The following is a 20,789-nucleotide window of genomic DNA, read 5'->3' as shown; positions in this document are numbered from 1 at the left end:
GAATTGCACCATTCGTGACCATCTTATCTCGAATGCTGCATCATCTTCCAGCACCCTCTTCCCATACCTACCTTTTCTACACGCGCACATACCGGCATAGGCAGTTTAATATCCCTATCACTCAATCATCATCTTTCTTGCTCACTCATCATGGTCAGGAAAACTTCCTCCGGCTTCTTCACCTCTATACATGAAGATATGCCGCTGCATGTCGCTAGAGGCTACGATAGAATGGTTCAGCATACTGCGTATCCCCTTCAGTCACCAGCCTCCTCCTGTTCAGCAACCTCGCCTGCTCCTGAGTCATCCTTCTCCCCCGAGAAATATACGAAACCCTATATTGATTTCATGACAAACAATCCAACAGTATTCCACGCAGTTGATGCTTTCACCTCGCAATTGAAGGCAGCTGGCTACGAATATCTCTCCGAACGGACATTATGGAAGATAAAGCCTGGCGGTAAATACTACACCAAACGAAACGGCAGTGCTTTTATCTCATTTGCTGTGGGCAAGGACTACAAACCTGGAAATGGCCTCGGCATAGTCGCTGGACACATCGATGCCTTGACTGCAAGGGTCAAGCCAGTCCCCAAGCTTTCGACAAAGGCCGGCTACGTCCAACTTGGAGTTGCTCCCTATGCCGGTGGAATGAACTTTACATGGTGGGACCGCGATCTGGGTATCGGCGGTAAGGTTCTTGTCAAGGGAAAGGATGGGAAAGTGACTGAGAGATTGGTCAAACTTGACTGGCCTATCGCAAGGATTCCGACTTTGGCGCCTCATTTTGGCGCTGCTTCCCAAGGCCCTTTCAATTTAGAAACAAATATGGTGCCAATCGTTGGCTTGGATAACTCCGATCTCACTGGCAAGAAGGACGCATCACTCAATCTGCCGGCTGGTACATTTGTTGCCAAACAGCCCGAGAGATTGGTCAAAGCAATAGCTGGCGAACTAGGTGTACAAGAATACACCTCAATAGTCAACTGGGAACTTGAACTATTCGATATCCAGCCCGCGCAGCTTGGCGGACTTGACAAAGAATTCATCTTCGCCGGGAGAATTGACGACAAATTATGCTGTTTTGCTGCCATCGAGGCACTTTTGGCTTCTTCGGACGATGCCTCTCCAGGAATTGTCAAAATGGTCGGATGCTTTGATGACGAAGAGATTGGCAGCTACCTCCGCCAAGGTGCTAGAAGCAATTTTATGTCCAGTGTCATTGAAAGAATTGTCGAATCTGTCTCTGACTACAGTGGTCCCAACCTTATCAGCCAGACCCTCGCCAATACCTTCTTAGTATCATCAGACGTAATTCATGCCGTCAACCCCAATTTCCTGGGTGCTTATCTTGAGAACCATTCACCACGATTGAATGTCGGTATTGCAGTGTCGGCTGATCCCAATGGACACATGACTACTGACTCTGCCTCGACCGCGCTACTTTCACGCATTGCAGAGAAGAGTGGTAGTACCCTCCAGGTTTTCCAAATACGAAACGATTCCCGAAGTGGAGGAACCATTGGTCCAATGACCTCGTCTCAGCTAGGCTGCCGTGCGATTGACTGCGGTATTCCCCAATTGAGCATGCATTCCATCCGCGCAACTACTGGATCCCTCGACCCTGGCTTGGGAGTCAAGCTGTACAAGGGTTTCTTTGATCACTATGAAGAGGTCGACAAGGAGTTTGAATGAACAGTCGATACCCTAGACTAGAATAGATGTAGCTATACCCCAATTCCTGTAAGTTTAGTCCCTCACGTTCTGTTTCGATATCAGCTTCAATCTTTTCCGTGAGATAGTGCACGCTGACTCCGGCAGCGACGTGCCCGGTGTGTCCAGTCGGACCCAGGTTGAGTCAGTGGAATAGGAACAGGAGACTAACCACTCCCCTGCCTGGGTCAACGATCCTGAGCAGAATCTCTGTCACTCACCGATGGTCAGCATCGACAAGTAATGATTCTGTGGCAGTATGAAAGAGTATTTCTGGAATGCCAGGAATACTCATGCTACTTGGACAGCCATAGCGAATTTCTCCACCGTTGTTTTCAAACAGAATGCAAATTCTCAACTCCTGCTCAACGTTACACCCGATGTTGAGAAGGAGGGAGTGAAGAGTCTAGACCATTGAGAACGAAAGGTCTCATCAGTGATTCCGCGCCATGTGTGTCAACTGGTCAGAGTCCTGTTGTCTATTGAAGAAGCAGAATGGCACACCCTAGAGACGATGTTTTGCATCCAGGACCTTCAATATCATGTGTGAACAGTCGATTTAGAAGGGCACCGTCCTGCCACACAACAGTGGTGGCACTATAATGTAAGCATATGCCTTCTCATGGTCAGCGTTGTGCTTCTGGTCAACCTCCATCAGCTTCGTTCTATCACATTGAGGGAACCACTTTTAGCTGGGAGGATTTTGTCATCGAAGAGGTAGGAAGGTGTCAATGGCACTCCCAAGGCAAGCGTACTTATATCAGACTGTTGAGCTCGATATCGCAAAACTCCCCACCACAACAATAACACAGCGCGACCAACATTGCATGCCCTCGTCAATAATACTTACCGAGAAACAATGCTTAAGGTAATAAGTTCTCGAGGGCTATCGCAAGCGACTTACTGACCATTATGCGCAGAGTATACCACGCACCCTGTTGTTCCTTGGCTTAGCTGGTATGCCGTCATTCATTGCGGCGAAGCCTATGCCCTTTTCTGGCGCGACTGTCGCTCATTACAATCAACGCGACATCTTGTCCCTCCTCCACCCTGAACCTGATCCGTTGTCATCGGCGCCTGGAGAAACATACATAGTTCGGCCAGGCGACACTGCATGGAACATTGCCACGAGTCATGATATCACTTTCGAAGAATTGAAGAAAGCAAATCCCTCCGTGCAAGATTGGGACAACATATTGGTTGGGCAAGCCTTGAACATCCCCGGACCATGCAACGGCGGTCTGCCAGGCCCACCTCCTTGGACGCCCAACCCGAATGATATCCAAGTCATCGAGGCTCTAGCAGTGCACAACCTTGATCAAGATGAAGGTGCTCCATTACAAGATGTCTACTCAACCTTCCAGGGTGATGGCTCATTGCACTCAAATTGGCCTGCGAAGTCGCAATGGGTATCTTTCAACGCGATGTGGAATCATGTGGAGCCGGGTCTGGGACGGACCTGTGTTGGTGGTGTCCAGAGCAACTCGGAGCAGGAAACAAAGGACCTGAAGGATGCCATACTGACCATATCGGCTGAATTTCTGATCGATCCTCGGTTCGTACTTGCCGTCGTCTTGCAAGAATCGAATGGTTGTGTCAGAGTCGCGACCACAACCCCATCAAATGAAATCCGGAACCCCGGCGTGATGCAGACGTCCAATGGAGCAGGTTCCTGCAACGATGGTGTGGAAGTCTCTCCATGCCCCCAAAATGAGATTTACAAGATGATTTTGGATGGTGTCCACGGAGGCGATAACAACTTGGTCAAGGCTATCAACTCGGCCAGCTTCGTTCCAGGGTTGGGTCCAGCAGAAGAAGCGCAGGCATTCTATCGTGCTGCCAGGACGTATAACTCAGGATTCTCCAGCTTCACTGATGGTGCTGATCTCGCTCAAAATGGAGCCATGGAATGTTATTCTAGCGATATTGGAAATCGTCTGCTTGGTTGGTATTCGGCGGAGCATACTTGTTGGCTCAACCATGATTGAATCTATCTTCAAGAAGGGGCAGGAAAAGGAAAAGTGATACAGCTGAGTCTACAAGTTCATTAATCACTGAGGCCAAAGAGTTGGAAGACAGGGCACGTTGTGGGCTGTTTTTGATGTGTGATGAAATTGTTTGATCTTTTGGCGACCAAGGCCAAAAACTGGGGTTTTCAGCCCTGTCAGTTATCAGGAATATATTCGTTTACTCCCCGAATCTCTTCCTTCAATAGTCTTGCCTGTATTCCTTAATGGTGTTGATCCCACAATAGAACTGTCGTTATCTAGCCTGCCCAATCATCAACACCTGCATGAATAGTTATCTGCAAAACCAGCTTTACCTTTCTACTTTCTCAAATGAACGTTGAGATCTTAAAGTAAAAACACCGAACTACACACGCATGGAGTCCCGTTCTTTGCCAGTGGGAAGTCCTTTTGAAGCAGGAATAACTCCCAGCATCTGTGGTGTGGGTGTCTCTGGCCCGTCATACTCACGATGCGAGTATCCTACATAACGGAACGCCTTGAGCAACCCAAGTCTATTTGCTATTGAGGAGTTTTAGGAGAGGTCGAATCTTGAGGGGATCGAGCGCGGTAGAGTGTTTAGACGGTCCCGTTTTCGCTCCGTGGGACCATCCACGCTGCAACTTGTTCAGATGAGAATTGAGTTGCTGGATGCACAGGCCCGAGGATCACCTTCTTCAGTTCCAGGCAACTGAGCATGAGTGCCAGGGCATCGTCATCACGACCTTGACACTTGAAGACCAAAGCGAGCCGGCTCATACGCTTCAACGTGGAGGGGTGCTCTTTGCCCAGCACTCTGCCACTCACTTCCAGAACCTCCTGGCTCATCTGCTCCGCTTCATCGTATTTACCCTGACGCCTCAGCGTTTCTGCAAGGGTACCCACGCTCTTCAAGGTGTCTGGATGCTCCTTGCCTTGTACCCTTTCCATGGCTTCCACCACACGCCGACCGATTCTCTCAGCTTCTACGTACCTCCCCTGATCTCTGTATAGTCGAGCAAGGTTGATCATGCTTCCTAATGTTCCTGGATGCTCGGCCCCCTGCAATTTATCCATGGCTTCGTAGGCTTCTCTGAGCATCTGTTCCGCTTCATCATACTTGCCTCGACGCAGTAGTACCGTTCCGAGGTTATTCATGCTCTCTAATGTGCTAGGATGTTCCTTTGTCAGTATCTTCTCCCTCATCTTCAAAACATCTCGACGTATTCGCTCAACCTCGCTATATTTGCTTTGGCCTTTTCTCAAGATGTAGGAGAGGTTGTTCATGCTAATTAGGGTATCTGGATGCTCTGCGCCCCATACCTTCTGACGAACATACAAAACTTCCTGGATTATCGGTTTCGCCTCATTATACTTGCCTTGTTCCCCCAGTACCATGGCGAAGTTGTTCATCGTAGTCAGTGTGTCTGGGTGCTCCCTGCCCATCAGTCTTGTCGTTGTCTCTATAAGTTCACGATATAAATTCAAACTGGCTTCAAACCGACCTTGCTCAAAATAGAAGCTCGCGAACTGGACAGCACTGTCAGAGGTCTCTCTCTCTTGACCCAAAAGATGTCCGTTGAAGAATTCTCTTATGTTCAACTGAGCAGCGTCCATGTGCTGGAGCAGCAACTGTTTGGTTCTAGGATCCGTGCGCATGTTTTCACAAGTCCGGATAGAGCTGCAGAGCGTGTGGACGACTTCGTGAGAATATCTACGACGCTGTTTAGCGCGTAGCCGGAGTTGCAGCCAGTCACGGATGAGTGGGTGAAGCAGGAAGGTCGCTCCTTCAGAATCTGCTGCAGGGAGAATGTCATGTAGCAATGACATTTGGTGGGCCTTGCGAATGAGTTGCCAGAATCGTTCCGTGTCCCAAGTTTTCGAAGGGTCCTCCAGATGAGCCTCTTGCATGCTACGTGATATATCAGCGGCCCAGTTTTCGTCTCTTTCGATCCTCGACTCCTCTCCATCCTGGTCGCTTGTCAAACTCTCTGTCTCCGAGTCGGGCGACACCGTGAAGAGCCTCGCCCAATCTGGTGGTGGCTGACTCATTTCCCAGTGGTATTTGAAGAGCGATTCGGTGACACTGACAGGCCCTAGAAAGGCTGCTAAAGTCATAAAATGTTCCACACACTGAGGCTCGTCCCAATCATTCTTCATTTGCCGAAACGACATTTCCCACGTCGTAAATGCACTAACCGCAGTCTCACGATCTTAGGCGTCATTGATCTTGGTATATCTCCAAAAGTGTTCTGCGGTGTGCTGAAGAACTTTCTTCCGATTATCCTCGTACTGTTCGAGAAAATCACTCAAATTGCCAATGGGTATTCCCTTATACTCAAGGTAAGCCGAAGCTTGATCGAGAGCTAAGGCCAGACCACCTAGACGCTTCACTATTGGAGTTGCCTGTAACTGGTACTGGCTCGTATTGATGTTGCGATACCGATGCAGAAGAAGAGCGACTCCAGGGTCATTGGGCATTGGCGGAATCTCGATGAGATGTCCCAACTCACGTAGCCCTTGATGCCGGCTAGTGAAAAGAACATTGCCTTTGCCACCTAAGAAAGTCAGCATCATATATACTACTGTCAAGGTAGTTCCAAGAGGTAATACCCTGTGGAATGAAATGCTCTACGTCTTCAAAGTATGTCGGATTATCACAATTATCAAGCACCATCAACCAGAGACCATCCCATCGTTCGAGGGTATGCCGAACAAAATCAGCCTTTGCTTCATTACTTAAACCAGCCACTGCAGACGCGTCGAGAGAATGGGCGATGGTGACAAGAGATTGCGCAGCTGAAGAGGCCAAACTGCTGTTGATCCAGAATATGCCCCGATACTTTTTACGTGCTCGGTGGCAATACTTAAGAGCAATCTGAGTTTTGCCCTGCCCTCCCATCGCGTGGAGAACTAAAATTCGTGAGGTTTCTGTTTCCTTGTTAAAGAAGGAACTGATCTGCACAAGCTCTTCTTCGCGACCAAAGAAGTTCGTCGCTTGCTGTCTCGGGACAAGATAGTAGGATTTCAGTGTAGGAACAGTTGGTACTGCAGTAATAGGTAAGTACTTGACAAGAAGAGACTGATGCCAGGCATTTAATCATCATGTATGCATCTCAGGAGGTCTATGACAAAATTGACATACCGGGAGCCAGGTCTATACAGGTGAGGAGTTCCTTCGCGCACGCCGCGGCGGCCGCCGCAGCATAAGGATGCCACACATCATTCTTGTGAGAATCAGCATAATCACAAATACCTCGAATTACCACACAGGGAAGTTCGTTACTCAGTCCTGCAGCCTCCATTTCAAAGCACAGGGCGCCTCCGGAGGCAGTGCTGAGCGCATCTCTTTCGTATGCATTTTTGATGACGCTATCTCCGGATGCGATCGTTCCATAAAATATTTGAGGATCAGTCACGCCTCGACGAGAAATAGCCTTGTCCTTGCCGCAGTCATCGCATGTTGACTCGCCTTGACGATGTTCAATGTCAGGGGGGAATAGAACATCTAGCTCTGGCGCCGGCCGAGAATATTTTCGCAGTTTGGGGTACGTTTCTAGCATTTGTAATATGAATTCGGAAATCTTGTTCGACTTGGCTGTATAGTCGGACTGCATTTCCACCACGGCTGTTCTCCAAGCAACCGGTGGAGGACATAAGAACCCTTGGCGTTTGAAACCATCCACTGTCTGTTTTCCGAGATCATACTGTACTACACCTCCGTGAATATCATCCGGCATACCCACCACCACATCGCCAAGGTAAATGTCGTTCTTCGGGCTGGGAGTACCTCCCCCGATGCCTACCAGCAAGCGTAGCTGAATAGATGTGAATGTTCGTCTCATGTCCGTGGCAACGATTGCTGCAGCCCCAATTCCCTGTGATCCTTGGGGTAAATAACCAATTGCGACATTGTGTTTTCCCAACTTTCCAAGGATATATCTGTTATGATCATTGTCTTTCCCTGGCAGCCTCACATGTTCCTCGTCAAGCATATATCGCATGGCCGACATCTCTACCTCTAAAGGACATATTATGGCGACATTGTAATCGTCGTAGCCGAATGTCATTTGACCTTCAGCGATGGTGTGGTCAGAGTGGCATAGCGTTGTACTGATGTGTTCTCGCCCAGGGGCTGGAGATGATGGCGATGCTTCAGGCAGCGAATTAAAGGGACAGCCGAGACATCTTCTGCGTCTTATCGATGAATGACGGACGATAGTCAGTGGCTCATCGGATGCAAGAGAACAAAGAAGCGTACGGAAGGCGGACACTGTGGACTATGGTGCAGTGCGGCTGAAATGATACTGAAGGAGGTCGAGACCAGCCCAGTTATGGTGGTCGAGCCTCACTGGAAGATGTCTAGCATATTGCATCAGTTTCGTCCATCTGGGGACGACGAGTGTAGACGCTTGTGAAGAGTGGTCTTCTGTACATCAGATGAAGAACACCAGAGGGGTTTTGAGCGGATACGTCTAAAGTGGGTTGGATAAAGCTAACTGTATATGGTTAGTTTCAGCGGCAGAGCGGATCGAACCGAAGCGTCAACGTTTTGGAGATAAAGTACCTTGATGGGTACGTCATTGCTCTGGTACCATGGGGCATCAGTTCATTGTGTCTCTTGGTGTCCTTTCAAAGGGATGGGCAAGTTGATTCGCATTGTCCCTCAAAGTGTCTGTTCTTTTGAGCCCCTCTCATTTGCATTGTATCTTGAGATCTCAGGGGCAGAATAAAAGTAGGAGATACCATGTATTCAAGTCTTAAAAATCCATGGCTTAGCTTGGGTAATTTTCAGCACATCACAACACCACTACCATTTCGCAGGAGGACGCATTCAGATTCATCGTCAAGAACTATCTTCCAAGCCATCTCTCGGCGAAGAACATCCCACACTACGTTTTGTATTGCGACAAGCACCTTGTTTGGGAACTCGCTAACCATTCTCAGCTACATCGGGAGCATGGCTGACAATCTGACTAACAAGAGCACTGTAGATCTCATCAAGATTCTCAAATCCAAAATTGACTTCAAACGCATCTCCGCAAGGCGTGTGCGTTGTACCAGGGCTGCGGATATGGTGCTGGCCCACGCCTTGAAATATATCGAGCTCTTGTGTGATGGCCATATCACTTCTTACAATGCAGAGAAACTCACATATCGCGAGATCGTGGCAAAGCTCAGAAGAAAGGAACCAACTGTTCCATGGCGAAGCCCGAACGCTCGGCGTGAACGTCCCGATTATAGACGATATGTGAACCAATCTGCCATTGAGCTGATCGATTACTTCATCGAGCGCAATGCAAAAGGTAAGGCTGAGGATGGTCCTGCGGAAAAACTGAGTATACAAGATGAATTTGTCACAAAAAAAAATATTAAAGTGAAGGAAGTCGCGGCTGGTCCAGATCGTGGTGAACCTGAAGCTGCAACGACTGACAATCGTGCTAAATAAGTTCAGTGAAAGGCCACACCTCCAATTACTGAGACTGAGACCAAAGGGCTCAGTGAGCGAGAGGACTGCCTCAGCAATGCTTTAATTTGTCGACCGCCGCTCACGGGAATAACCACGAAAAGAGCTCAAATAAGGTACGCAAGTATATTCGTTGTTATTGAAGTTCATATGCTACAAAGGTGAGGCGGCTATTTGCGTGATTGATCGAACAGATCGTAGGCTATGAAGCTCAAAGGGCATATGGGCTTACTAGACCCTCAGCCTTTTTATTCATCCTACACTGAAAGTCCAAATCTAGGTCTGGAAACATGCGATCGAGGATTTGTAGAAGAAAGTGATCCATGCCACATCGTGACTTCGACGAGCACCAGACACAAACTTTGCCTTATAAACAATGATAGTCAAACAATAAAATGATCTCTTTTCTTTTTACTCCTGCTGATTGCTCTTCTGCGTTTCCTTTGTCTAAAAGTCGACAAGATAGACAACAAGCCTGTCTGAGAACTAACGCTTCACGTTGTACCACAGCCACAGCGAGCCGCGCGACTCACACTAAAATCTTCACTGTTGGCACTGCCTCTTGGTCTGCGTGATCATTCACCAAGAGTATGATAAATAAATTACTGCCGTTCATGTTTACCTCTCTTCCACTTTTGCTTTTCCCTATCGCCAACGGGTTCTCACTCTGACCTTTGAAACTCATACATTACCGACGGTCAGTAAGTTAGGGCTCAATTATGTCTCGCAACCTCCGAAGCAAGACCAACGACCAGCTCTTGCAGATCTTGCGCCACAGCATCTCATATCGCCGTATCGACGCAAGATATCCGCGCAACGTCATCGCCGACAACCTGATCCTTGCTCATGCACTTAAGTGCATTGAAGTACTTCAAGACGGTCATGTCAGTTCCAAACACGCCGAGGACTTGTGGTACCGTGAGCTTGCGATTCGGATTCGTAGGAGAGAGGCAGTTTTCTTCTACGGACCCAGCAAGAATAACTCAAATATCAGAGTCTCCTGGGCCTTGCGTGATGTGACTATTGTGGCGATTGAGCTGATTGATAACCTCAGAAAGCGTGCCGGTCGCGATCAGCATCAATCAAGCGGCACAGGAAACAAAAATGCGAAAGGAAATGCAAAAGAGGTGGATAACACTGCTGGATCATCTATGATGACAAGGAGCATGCGAAACAAGGTCTCTGCTGAAGTGACTCGCGGACAGGGAAACTCTGGAGATGTGAACAGCAGAGTCAATCCGGCGGTCCCAATAGTAGCATGTGTTAGGAAGAATCGATTTCTAATGGCGAAGAAAGATGAGGAGCCAACTGTCGAGCAGCAATGTGTTACACGGACGCTAGACAGTATTGAGGCCTGGGCTGATGCTTGGTTGGTTGGCAAGTTGAGCACTGATGAGGACTGGAAGGGTTTCGAGAATTGTTTGGGTGGTCCAGGGGCTTAGATTGTCGATGCTGGTGGAACTGCAGCTCAGATCGAGTGAGCACAGAATTCAGCTGTGGAGCTAAGATTTTGAAGGCCACTCGCAGGATTTACAGCTGATTGTCCGAGTACTACGCTAAGCTACTTGGCAGTAGGCACGTAGCAGGGTACGTCGAATTCGTCCCTTGGGGTTCAACAAAGGGGCGCCAGCCTTGCCAAGCCTGTACACAGCCTTGCCATCGAGTCTCAAATCATGGAACGGGTACGCAAGGGTGCTTTGGGTTGGGACATTTCGATCACGTAGATGTCCTGGTCTTCTCCGTACTTTAGGAACAAAGGCATTAGATGTCTGGTCGATCATACAAGCCATAGACACACCCTGAATGCTCCTAGCCCCCAAAGTTGCAAAGGCTGCAGATGCCAGAATTTAGGAACTGTTTCTCGGAGAAAAGTGTTCTTCCGGGCGGAAAAGGTTTTAGCCGACGTTGTCTCTCCAATGCAAGCTCCCCCTGTCAATGTCCTCGCTTTCTTTAACCCTCAACCCAGACTTTCGATCATCCCCCGGATTTCCCCAACATTTGGCGAGCACGACGGGTCGAGACCATGCAATCCTCGGCGATGTTCGCCGCTTCATTGCCCGACAATGTGATGCGCGATATCCTTCATCGTGGCCGTCACTCGCGATGGTGCCCGATCTGTCTGCCGGAGCGTAGATTATTGTGAAGCTTCCTCTGCCACTTCTCCTTTATGTATGTGCTTTGTGTCCGCCTTCATATGTTCCATGCCATCCTCTTCCAACTATAGCCTTACAAGATTACTGAACGCCCAGATCTCACAATGTCGAAGAAGAACCTCTGGTTCGCCGCGGCCGTGGCACTTCAGACTGGGGCAACATTCGGCTACTCGGTTGGATTCGTCGGTGGTGTACTTGTCCTTCCTTCCTTCCTCCGACATTTCCATCTCGACACTGCTTCTACGCATGATCTGGCTCGTGCGCAGTCCGTCATTGTTTCCTCATGGATCGTAGGTGCTTTCTTCGGCGTGCCGACGGGTATTCCAATATGCTCGCGCTATGGTCGCAAACCGTGTCTGGTATTTTGTGCTGCCCTTTACCTGCTGGGAGCTGTGCTTCAAACGATTAATGCTGGGTCGTCGATCGGGCTCTTTGAATTGGGGAGGTTATTGAATGGATTTGGTGTCGGCGCTGGGACTTTGGTGTCTCCCGTATAGTAAGTACCTAATGATTCGCCACCCCACACGACGTAGTACTAATTGAACCCTACAGCATCTCTGAAATCTCATCACCAGCAGATAGGGGGATGTTGATGTCTGGTTATCAAGTCGTTATTCAGGCCACTGCCCTCGTTGGATTTTGGGCTGCGTATGCTGCAAACGCCGTGATCGAGAACGCGTTTGACCTACAGTGGCAGATACCCGTGGCGATCCAACTGATACCAGGATTGGTGCTGCTTCTTGGTACATTTTTCATACCAGAAAGCCCGCACTACATTGCGGGGAAAAGAACTATATTTGAAGTCGAGCAGACTCTAGCCTGGCTACGAGGTCGACCATATGGCGATTCCCTCGTCACTCGGGAAGCCAGGGAGATTTACGACTCCGGCCTGGCTGCCAAACGAAGACAAGCTCTACAACCCGTGTCTTTCACTCGTGCTGCACTGACGAATCCTGTGCGAAAGAGACTCCTGGTCGGAATTGGCCTGTTTATCACCCAGAATGCCACCGGGATGAATGCACTAAACTATTTCGCGCCAGTTGTCTTCCTCAGCATCGCCAAGTCCGTCTCCGGGGCGCTTTTCCTGACAGGGATATTCGGCGCCGTGAAACTCATCTCGGCCTTCTCATATATGTTCTACTGCGTACGCGTCTCCACAAACAGATTCTGGCTGCTCAGCGGCACAGCCATTTGCGCCATTTGCATGTTCATCCTGGGCTACTGCGCTGCACCGGAACCCGAATCTACAGACCCCGGGCACTCGGCGCATCTAACGATAAGAGGAGCATCTGCCGTGGCCAGCGTCTACATATTTGCGTATTTCTTCGGCCTCTCAAGCGGACCGATCGCATGGAACGTCTGCAGCGAGATCTTCCCCTCCCACCTGAATGCCAAATGCTGCGCGATAACCACATGTACGCAATGGGCATGCCAAATTATCATTGCTGCCGTCACGCCGATCTTGCTAGCATCGATTGGAACACTGACATTCACCGTCTTTGGTGCATGCACAGTCCTGGGCTTCGTTTTTTGCTGGGCCTGTGTTCCCGAGACGCGGGGTGTCGCTCTGGGGAAGGAGATGTCGATCGCGTTTGGACAGGACGTGAAGGATGACGAGGCTGGTGCGGTCGAGGAGATTAGAGATCTTGCTGATGAGGTCACGCCTTTACTTGTTGATCGGAAGCGGAGAAGGAGAAGCTCCGTGGCCATTGTGGTCTGAGACTCAGCGGTGTACATGAGATGAGCATTTCCTCTCTAATCGGTCTCATAGGGAGATTGGACTTTCAAGCAAGGCGTCAGAGGATATTTCGTTTTTGTGCAGATTTATCAATAAGTTTTCCCCGTCGTGTATATGGTTATTTGTAGCAACTACCCGCTTGTTTTTCGCAAAGCTACAGTATTGATGTTCCCGACGCAGAAATTCGCCAAGAGGAAATTCGTTACATCGTTGTCATGAAATAGGTAGTAGAAGATCCCGAGAGCCCCGTGTACTTCGCGCTCAAAATATTCAAAACGATTGTCCGCAGACAATCTCACTGAGTGATATCCAAAAGCCACATGCCACACGATCTAAAGTGGTCGCTGAGGCCGATCATAGCGATCCATCTGTCGACGATCGTAATCATCATAATCGTCGTCGCTCAAGGATGTGTATGCTGCCGGGGCCTTGAGAGATTTGAACCGCGATATTCGTGAATCTTGATTGGCTGGTGACAAGAATGGCGATGATAATGTTGAGATAGAGGTGGGCTCAGGTTGTGCGAAATCTCTGACCTTGAGTTCAGACGCTTCAGCTGCGAGCATTGGGGATGGCTTGTTTGAGTAGCGTTGGTCATGTGGAGAGTCGTCATCGTAGTCAGGGAGATTTGCAGTGGAGCCAGACATGCTGTCAAGTGGGATCATGCGAGCTCTGTCGGAGTCAGGATCTGCCCCTGGTGAGGGTCCCATTGACTGATGATCGCGGCGTTTTGGTCGGCTTCCGCGATGGAAAATGATAGCGCCTGTGTCGGGATGTTCAGAGAAGAAGGTGAACACTGTGTCAATTATGATGACTACCAGGTATGCGATCGCAACAACTGGTATCAACAGCGTGCTCTGTTGAAATTTATACCCTGTTGTACCGGTGTCGACAAAAACCCCTAGACAACCTGATCCGATGAGGAGCGATCCAACGATGACACGCACAATGGGACCACCTGCCTCGGACCGCGTGTGATGAGGTTTACCAAACCAGTACATGGCGCTCAAAAGGAGCAGTGTGGTGCCAGCCCCAATATAGAAGTAGAGCGTCACGACGTCGTAAATTTCGTACATCGAGGCCAAGGAGTCGTGAGCGGCTGAGGATGATGCCTTAGTTGTCGATACTTTGATCATTTTGGACATGCTGGCATCGTGTGCCTTGAAAACGAAGTTTTCTGCATAGTCGAACATTTCATCAACGATAGGTGCGATCTCTGACGTGTAGACACCACCGTTGAATGTTGTATCGTCGGCTATGTTGATGATGGAAGTGAGGTTCAAAGTCCAGTCATACTCCTCCGCCAATTTGTATGACTTGAAATGATCCGATATTTTCCACATGGAGTCATTGAGATAAGTTACAAAGGCGGAATTGTTAGCAAATGAAGTGCTTGGGGCATCCTCAGGACCCGGTCGGACGGACCAAACCAAGTTAAGCCCTTGCACCGCAGAACTCCACGGAATAAGGCTCGTGTTTCCTTCAACCATGAGCACGATGGCAGAATGAAGTGGAAAATGCAGAAGAGCCCATATTTGTTGACGAATAGTCCCCATCTTGCCTTCTTCGTCCAATTGATCAAAGTATAGCATCCAGATGAGGTAAAGAAGTAATACCGCAGCGATCACAGAGCCTATATCGTTGGCGCTAGTTGATTTATTAGCTTTCGTGATGGTTGATAGTGACTTTGAAAGACCAATTATTCCTTCACCCGTCACAATCAGCGTTAGCAGAGACAAACGTTCAGTTAGATGGGCGTGTTTGAAGGATATGACGCGGAAGAAGACAGATATTAGAACCGTCAAGACACCCGAGAGTACCTTTAAGGTGTACCTATTGTTGTGTTAGGGGTGCGGAAGACAAATGGTTTCAGGGTCAATCTTCAGGAAGCCTTACCAAATGACCAAACTGTGCCATGCAATATCATCGATTGGTAGCATAGTTGCTGTTACACCAAACCCAATCGCCGCGAGTGCGTTGACCAGAGTGGTTAAGGCAACTGGAAGAACTGCTGTTCGATATCGACGACTCTGTATCAGTACGATGAGGTACTGCATCGTCGTTACAGCATGCGAGATGGCCATTGTGACGGCGAACTTTTTGTACGTCCGTGCATCTGACTTGTCGTCGTAGAGATCGAAGATGGGACCACAAAAGACGAAGGCAGTCATGACCCCGAAATGGACGAACTTGAATGCGCGCTCAATGATTGAATCGGTGGCGAAACGAACGTCGTATAAAGTTGTGTTAAGCCAGGTAAACCACAGTAGTGTGAAAAAGCCTAGATAGGCTGCAACGGCTGTCGATCTTTGTCAGCGGAGCGTTCTCTCATTGAATGATATGCTCACATTCCGCATCGCTGTGATTATGTGCAGCAGTAAACGTTGCAAGGTTAGCTACGAAGAATAAGTCGTAAAACAGCTCGATCGTGCTTGCTTCATGACGAGTTTTGTAGAGAATGGGACCATCGGTGGATGATATGGCTGGTAAAACACTGGCACGGGACCTCAGTTTCTCCAAATTGGGAGTTCCATCCGAATCTAGGACGTCGTAGAGCTGATCGTTAACAGGTGACTCGATAAGAGGAAGACGCTTCCGTTCCAGGTGATTTTCGTGAGAATGCTCGCCATGGTGCTTTTGAGTAACTTGCCGGCGGCGAACAGTCAGGTACCGTCCCAGTTCCATCGCACTTGCCGATTGAGGATCAATAGGGCTTTCTTGTTCTAAAGTCTGCCACAGACCTCAAGCTCCATCAATCAGTGGTTACCTAGGGAAGTATGACTTGAGTCGGCATCTTTACCCGTTCAGACGATGAAAATCGGTTGACATGTGAGTCGAACGAAAAAAAGTCGAACAGAACGAATACTACCTAAATAAAAGGCATGATCAGGTAAGTCGATAGGCTCGCTTGCTGATTGTCCCACTGCAGCAACGTTGGGAGACGCCAGTGATGCTTGACTTTGGCTTAGCTCAGCTGCCCCAGTGCTTGTCTATCATTGAGTTGGGTCTGGCAAGCTTGAGCCGAGCCCGACACCCCGACAAGCCAAGGGATGATAGCCCAGACGAAGGCCGTGAAGGAATTTCGATGCTCCATACTGTGTCAAGCAACATGGGTTAAACGAGGCGACAACGGGCGAGCTGGGCCCTTTGCCGCTTGTTGTGACACTGTTGAATGATCCACGGCAATGCCTCCAAAGAATCCTCCAATCTGGGGCTACACAGATGGATGGTATTACAGTACTTACTGCAAATAGACACAACTGGAGTCAAATCTCGGGGACATCCAAACTTCCCAAGCACTGGATGGGGCGATGGTTCAACATTTAGGCACAAGCAAACGCCAAGGGGTCGCTTCCAGGCACCAAATCTCAGCTAGAGGCCTAGGGCTTACTTGCCAAACCTACCAGCTACCAAACTGCCCCCAAAAGGTACAGTATTTAACGCCACAGATCTCCATACCCGGCCTCGGTCCGTCGGGAGATTCTACCCTTCGAACATGATTACTGTAATTAAGAAGTACAAGAGAAACTGACATATCCAGAGAGGTAGCTTACGAAGACCTGAGTACTTCTACAATGCCAGTCGTGCTTGAGTCAGAAGTACTCCGCCAACCATCAGCTCATTAAAAGGGTTGGAGGGACGTCATGAAGTCCTTGATCAAAGAATCCCAGCAAACCGAGAACAAGTTTCAATCGATCGGCCAATGTTGGCAGGTGAGTAGCAGGAGAGCAAGTTGGACTCTGAACCGGCCACTACCGGTTCACTGAGAACCACATTCATCCCTCAACACATCTAGAGCAGGGCCTGGTATTCGAGCAACTCCTCGGCGAAATATTGAACACATGCCAGCAGATTCTACTGGAAGGACTAGCAGAATCACCAACTAAAGAGCTCTCAGACACCTTGCTTGATGTTCAAGTTCCTGAACCGAAGACAGATAGCATTGCAGCCATGGATACCAGTAGCCCAACTAGACGCACAGATGCCTGGCCAATAACGGACCACCAACTTCCTACACCTCCTAGATCGCACCGAGGACCAGACTTAGGGGTGCAATCGAGTGCGGAGAGTTGAGCATGACAGCTTGGACCTGAGAACTCACTGCCGAGTTCTGGTGATATGACACTGCGCAATGTTTGTCTTCCCCTCATATTCCATCCCGCCCTTGGCGCAGACGAACATAACCGCCCTGTTGAGTACTGCAATAACCGCATCGAGCATGCTTCCGAGGAAGAATCTCAAAAATCCAGCATCATCGCCCGAACTCTGTCTCCGAGAAGCAGTATACTCTTATCACAGTGAGCAAGCTTCAACTTGAAGCCGTTCCTGGCCGAGATCTCAGGTGTTTCAGCTGTCCTTTTGTATCTGCTAACAGATACGGCCTTAGCCTCGTGAAAGAAATATCTGGTCTGGTCAGATCAAGCTATGTTCTCGTGTACGGCCGCAAGCTTCTCTCCCTTTCGTGCAATACCGAAGGATGGACTTCTATCGGTTTTGTTCGCTTGTTCATCTTACTTCTAGTGGCCAAGATCGAGGTCCGGGGTACCGACGTATCACATCCACCTCCGCAACGCCTTCAGCCTTGGCCTCCTTTCCCCGCATATATGCCAATGCCTGGCACAGATCAAAGAGGAAAACCCTCGGTTTTATACGCAAAGAACCCTTGGCATAATGATCTGTGAGCCGAGCTGTAACCGACAGATGGAACTTGATAAGATGGACGATGCCCTCGAGAACAGAAGTTTGGAAATGGTAAGAACAACAGGCGAAACATCTCGATCGAAAAAGATTGATTCAGTTCGAAAACAGGCTCTTCATTGCGCCGAGCAAGCTTCATCATGGCAGATACAGAGAAACCTCAGGAAGTACGTGAGGAGCATCCCACTACTTCCGCCACTGAAGGGACAGATCTGAAGAAGACCCTTACTATTGACACCGTCCACAACGATGAAGCAATGAAAGTGCTCGCCACATACTCTGGCGAAGAAACATGGGACGAGAAGGAAGAAAAGCGTGTCCAGAGAACAATAGACAAGAGGTTGTTGCCAATCCTCTGTGCCACTTATGGGTTGCAATACTATGATAAAGCAATGATTTCACAAGCGGTAGGCACATGAGATACAACAAACACCGATGGTGATGACTGACTGGACCATTCGCAGGCATTATTCGGACTTCGCACTGACTTGCAACTAACGGGAAATCGTTACTCAATGTCATCAGCTATATTCTACCTCGGCTTCATTGTCGGAGCATACCCTGCCATTTGGATGGCCCAGAAATACCCCATCGAAAAAGTGGCATCAGGGATTGTGTGTCTTTGGGGCATTTGTCTCATTTGCACTACAGCATGCACGAATTGGCAGGGTCTCTACGCTCAACGCTTCATGTTGGGCTTCCTAGAATCTGGCATTAGCCCAATGTTCATGCTCGTCGTTGGTCAATTCTACAAGAAAAACGAGCAGGCCCTGCGCATGGGCGCGTGGTATTGTTGCACAGGATATGTATCAATCATCGCTCCACTTATCAACTACGGTCTCGGCCATATCACGGGAGCGTTATCCCCCTGGCGTTATATGTACATCGTCGCGGGCATATTAACCATCCTCTGGTCATCCGTCATCTATTTCTTCATGCCCCCGGATCCAGTACGAACGAAAATCTTCAAAAGCGAACGAGAACGCTACATTGCGGTCGCTAGACTAAGAGTGAACAACTCCGGCGTTAGGAATACGCACTTCAAGAAAGAGCAAGTCTGGGATCTCATGACCGACCTAAAATTCTGGATCGTCTTCGCAATGGCATTTCTCATGATGATTGCCAATGGACCTGTTTCAACATTCGCGCCTATCATCATCTCTGGCTTCGGGTATAACACCCTCAACTCATTATTGCTGGTCATGCCCGCAGGATTCATCATCGGCACTATTGAACTACTGGCACCTTACATCGCCTACAAATATCCCAATATGCGCTCATACCTAGTCGTCATCTGCGAAATGGGAACAGTCATTGCAGCCCTCTTGCTCTGGCTACTACCTCGCAGCGCCAAAGGGGGTCTCTTATTCGGTGTTTTTATCCTAGCCAGCTTTGGTGGCGCTTATGCTGTGTTAATGGGCATGCAAATCGCCAATACGGCAGGCTATACGAAGCGATCGCTCTCTTCGTCTATCCTCTTCATTGGCTACTGTCTTGGTAGGCCTCCTGTGTTGATCGTTAACTTGAAAGCCAAACTGACTCGAAAACTAACAGGAAATTTTGTCGGTCCTCTCCTCTTCAAGCCTGAAGACGCCCCAGCTTATGCACCTGGCTTCCAAGCCGTGGTGATAACGTCTGCAATCACTGCCGGTTTGGCGATTGTCTATCGTTTTGTCTGTGTGTGGGAGAACCGTAAACGTGACAAGGCCGGCACCCCGGAAGGGTTCGAGCACGCTTATGAGGATGACTTGACTGATAGGAAGAACCCCCAGTTCCGTTACACGCTTTAGGCCGTGTATCGCGCTTATCAGCAAGTCGCAGTACGATGATCTCAAACCCAGACTCCTGCCGAGCAGATATCCAGGAGAGTAATCAACCCCAGGAGGAGTAAATAGAGACAGCCATACATACAAACACAGCCATCAATCTTAAACCTGAACTCAAGACCGCCGTCTCCTCCCTTTCCAACCCCAATCCCCTTCATGATCCTCAGTATCCTCAAAACTCCTCTTGCGAACATTCACCCTGCCCTCTTCCCCACCCAGGACCCTCACACCAACCCCATGGGTACCCAGCAAGCCACATCTCGAAAAAGCCACGCGTGCAATGCGCTCATCCACACTCCCACCCCTTCTCCCTCGCATCCACGCTTGACTCTCCACAAGACTCATGCCCTGCCACAAGCGCACACAAGCCTCCGCATCCGCAAGCACCCGTGACACGATTCCGCGTAGATTGACCCAGCTCGCCCACTGCAGGTGCGCGGCTCGCGGGGGCGGACAAGGCAGGAAGAGCGCTGGGGTTTGTTGGGTCTTTGCCCCACTACGTGCTGCTTCTTGGAGATTCGACCGGCGCTGCGTATTTGAGTCCGGCGAGTTCGGGTCGTGGAAGAGGAGCAGCTGGTATGGGATGGATTTGTACAGGGGAAGAAGTCGTGATTGTAGCGTGATGTGGGTGTAATGTTTACGGCGGATTCTGTGGCGAAGTTGTGCTCGGAGGGTTGTTGGTGACGATCCTCTGGGTCTTCTGGATGGCTTGCATATCGCCATATTGATGGACCGCGATGGAATGGCGTGTTGATGGTGTGGAGCTTAGTGTGGCGTTTTCCGTCTAATAGATGGGCTGAGACTCTTTTTGGTATTGAGTTGCAGAACAAGTTACCTGCTTGCTGTCCGACTTCTGAGAGTTCAGTGCTAGAGTGTGTTGATGTTTTGCGGCGAGCAAGATTAGGATGAGGATGACGAGGGAAGAACATGCGCAGGCAGATGGGAGATTAGAATCACAGATAGCAACCTTAAACAGAAAGACTCAATATGGGAACCTTTCATTGAACGGTCCGGGCACAAGGAAGTGTCAATATCAAGAAGCGAGAAAGAACGGCGTGCAAGACAACACAAAAAAAGAAGACCGGGCCGCATGAAAACACCCTCGCGAAATGATGCTCTGCTGGATGGATCCCATCAATGAACAATGGAAAACTCACTGGGAATGCAATTGTGAAGATGGTACATTTGACTTGGGGTCAAGATGGGAAT

General features: G+C 49.3%; 9 protein-coding genes across 9 annotated transcripts; 6 read left to right on the top strand and 3 right to left on the bottom strand.

The window, feature by feature from the left end:
- Positions 1-150: 150 nt before the first annotated feature.
- LTR84_012277 (uncharacterized protein) lies at positions 151-1,695 on the top strand (the record flags this gene model as incomplete). Its single annotated transcript, XM_064855801.1, has 1 exon — positions 151-1,695. The coding sequence occupies one exon, from the start codon at positions 151-153 to the stop codon at positions 1,693-1,695; it is 1,545 nt and encodes a 514-aa protein (XP_064708461.1).
- Positions 1,696-2,572: 877 nt separating this feature from the next.
- LTR84_012276 (uncharacterized protein) lies at positions 2,573-3,701 on the top strand (the record flags this gene model as incomplete). Its single annotated transcript, XM_064855800.1, has 2 exons — positions 2,573-2,581; positions 2,634-3,701. 2 exons carry the CDS (start codon positions 2,573-2,575, stop codon positions 3,699-3,701), a joined length of 1,077 nt encoding a protein of 358 aa, XP_064708460.1.
- A 597-nt stretch (positions 3,702-4,298) lies between these two features.
- LTR84_012275 (uncharacterized protein) lies at positions 4,299-5,750 on the bottom strand (the record flags this gene model as incomplete). The annotated part of the gene is made up of 1 exon (XM_064855799.1): positions 4,299-5,750. The coding sequence occupies one exon, from the start codon at positions 5,748-5,750 to the stop codon at positions 4,299-4,301; it is 1,452 nt and encodes a 483-aa protein (XP_064708459.1).
- A 162-nt stretch (positions 5,751-5,912) lies between these two features.
- Positions 5,913-7,768, bottom strand: LTR84_012274 (uncharacterized protein; the record flags this gene model as incomplete). Its single annotated transcript, XM_064855798.1, has 3 exons — positions 5,913-6,256; positions 6,312-6,746; positions 6,844-7,768. 3 exons carry the CDS (start codon positions 7,766-7,768, stop codon positions 5,913-5,915), a joined length of 1,704 nt encoding a protein of 567 aa, XP_064708458.1.
- An 890-nt stretch (positions 7,769-8,658) lies between these two features.
- Positions 8,659-9,147, top strand: LTR84_012273 (uncharacterized protein; the record flags this gene model as incomplete). The annotated part of the gene is made up of 1 exon (XM_064855797.1): positions 8,659-9,147. The coding sequence occupies one exon, from the start codon at positions 8,659-8,661 to the stop codon at positions 9,145-9,147; it is 489 nt and encodes a 162-aa protein (XP_064708457.1).
- A 737-nt stretch (positions 9,148-9,884) lies between these two features.
- On the top strand, positions 9,885-10,607 carry LTR84_012272 (uncharacterized protein; the record flags this gene model as incomplete). Its single annotated transcript, XM_064855796.1, has 1 exon — positions 9,885-10,607. One exon carries the CDS (start codon positions 9,885-9,887, stop codon positions 10,605-10,607), a length of 723 nt encoding a protein of 240 aa, XP_064708456.1.
- Positions 10,608-11,422: 815 nt separating this feature from the next.
- Positions 11,423-13,038, top strand: LTR84_012271 (uncharacterized protein; the record flags this gene model as incomplete). Its single annotated transcript, XM_064855795.1, has 2 exons — positions 11,423-11,814; positions 11,871-13,038. The coding sequence occupies 2 exons, from the start codon at positions 11,423-11,425 to the stop codon at positions 13,036-13,038; spliced, it is 1,560 nt and encodes a 519-aa protein (XP_064708455.1).
- Positions 13,039-13,388: 350 nt separating this feature from the next.
- On the bottom strand, positions 13,389-15,741 carry LTR84_012270 (uncharacterized protein; the record flags this gene model as incomplete). The annotated part of the gene is made up of 3 exons (XM_064855794.1): positions 13,389-14,889; positions 14,953-15,355; positions 15,405-15,741. The coding sequence occupies 3 exons, from the start codon at positions 15,739-15,741 to the stop codon at positions 13,389-13,391; spliced, it is 2,241 nt and encodes a 746-aa protein (XP_064708454.1).
- A 2,153-nt stretch (positions 15,742-17,894) lies between these two features.
- LTR84_012269 (uncharacterized protein) lies at positions 17,895-19,544 on the top strand (the record flags this gene model as incomplete). Its single annotated transcript, XM_064855793.1, has 2 exons — positions 17,895-18,161; positions 18,219-19,544. 2 exons carry the CDS (start codon positions 17,895-17,897, stop codon positions 19,542-19,544), a joined length of 1,593 nt encoding a protein of 530 aa, XP_064708453.1.
- Between the last annotated feature and the right edge of the window lie 1,245 nt (positions 19,545-20,789).

Source organism: Exophiala bonariae (genome assembly GCF_035927105.1).
Source record: "Exophiala bonariae strain CCFEE 5792 chromosome Unknown scaffold_7, whole genome shotgun sequence".
NCBI lineage: Eukaryota > Fungi > Ascomycota > Eurotiomycetes > Chaetothyriales > Herpotrichiellaceae > Exophiala > Exophiala bonariae.
Note: the sequence above shows the minus strand (reverse complement) of the source record. Positions and strands in the feature narration are given on the sequence as shown.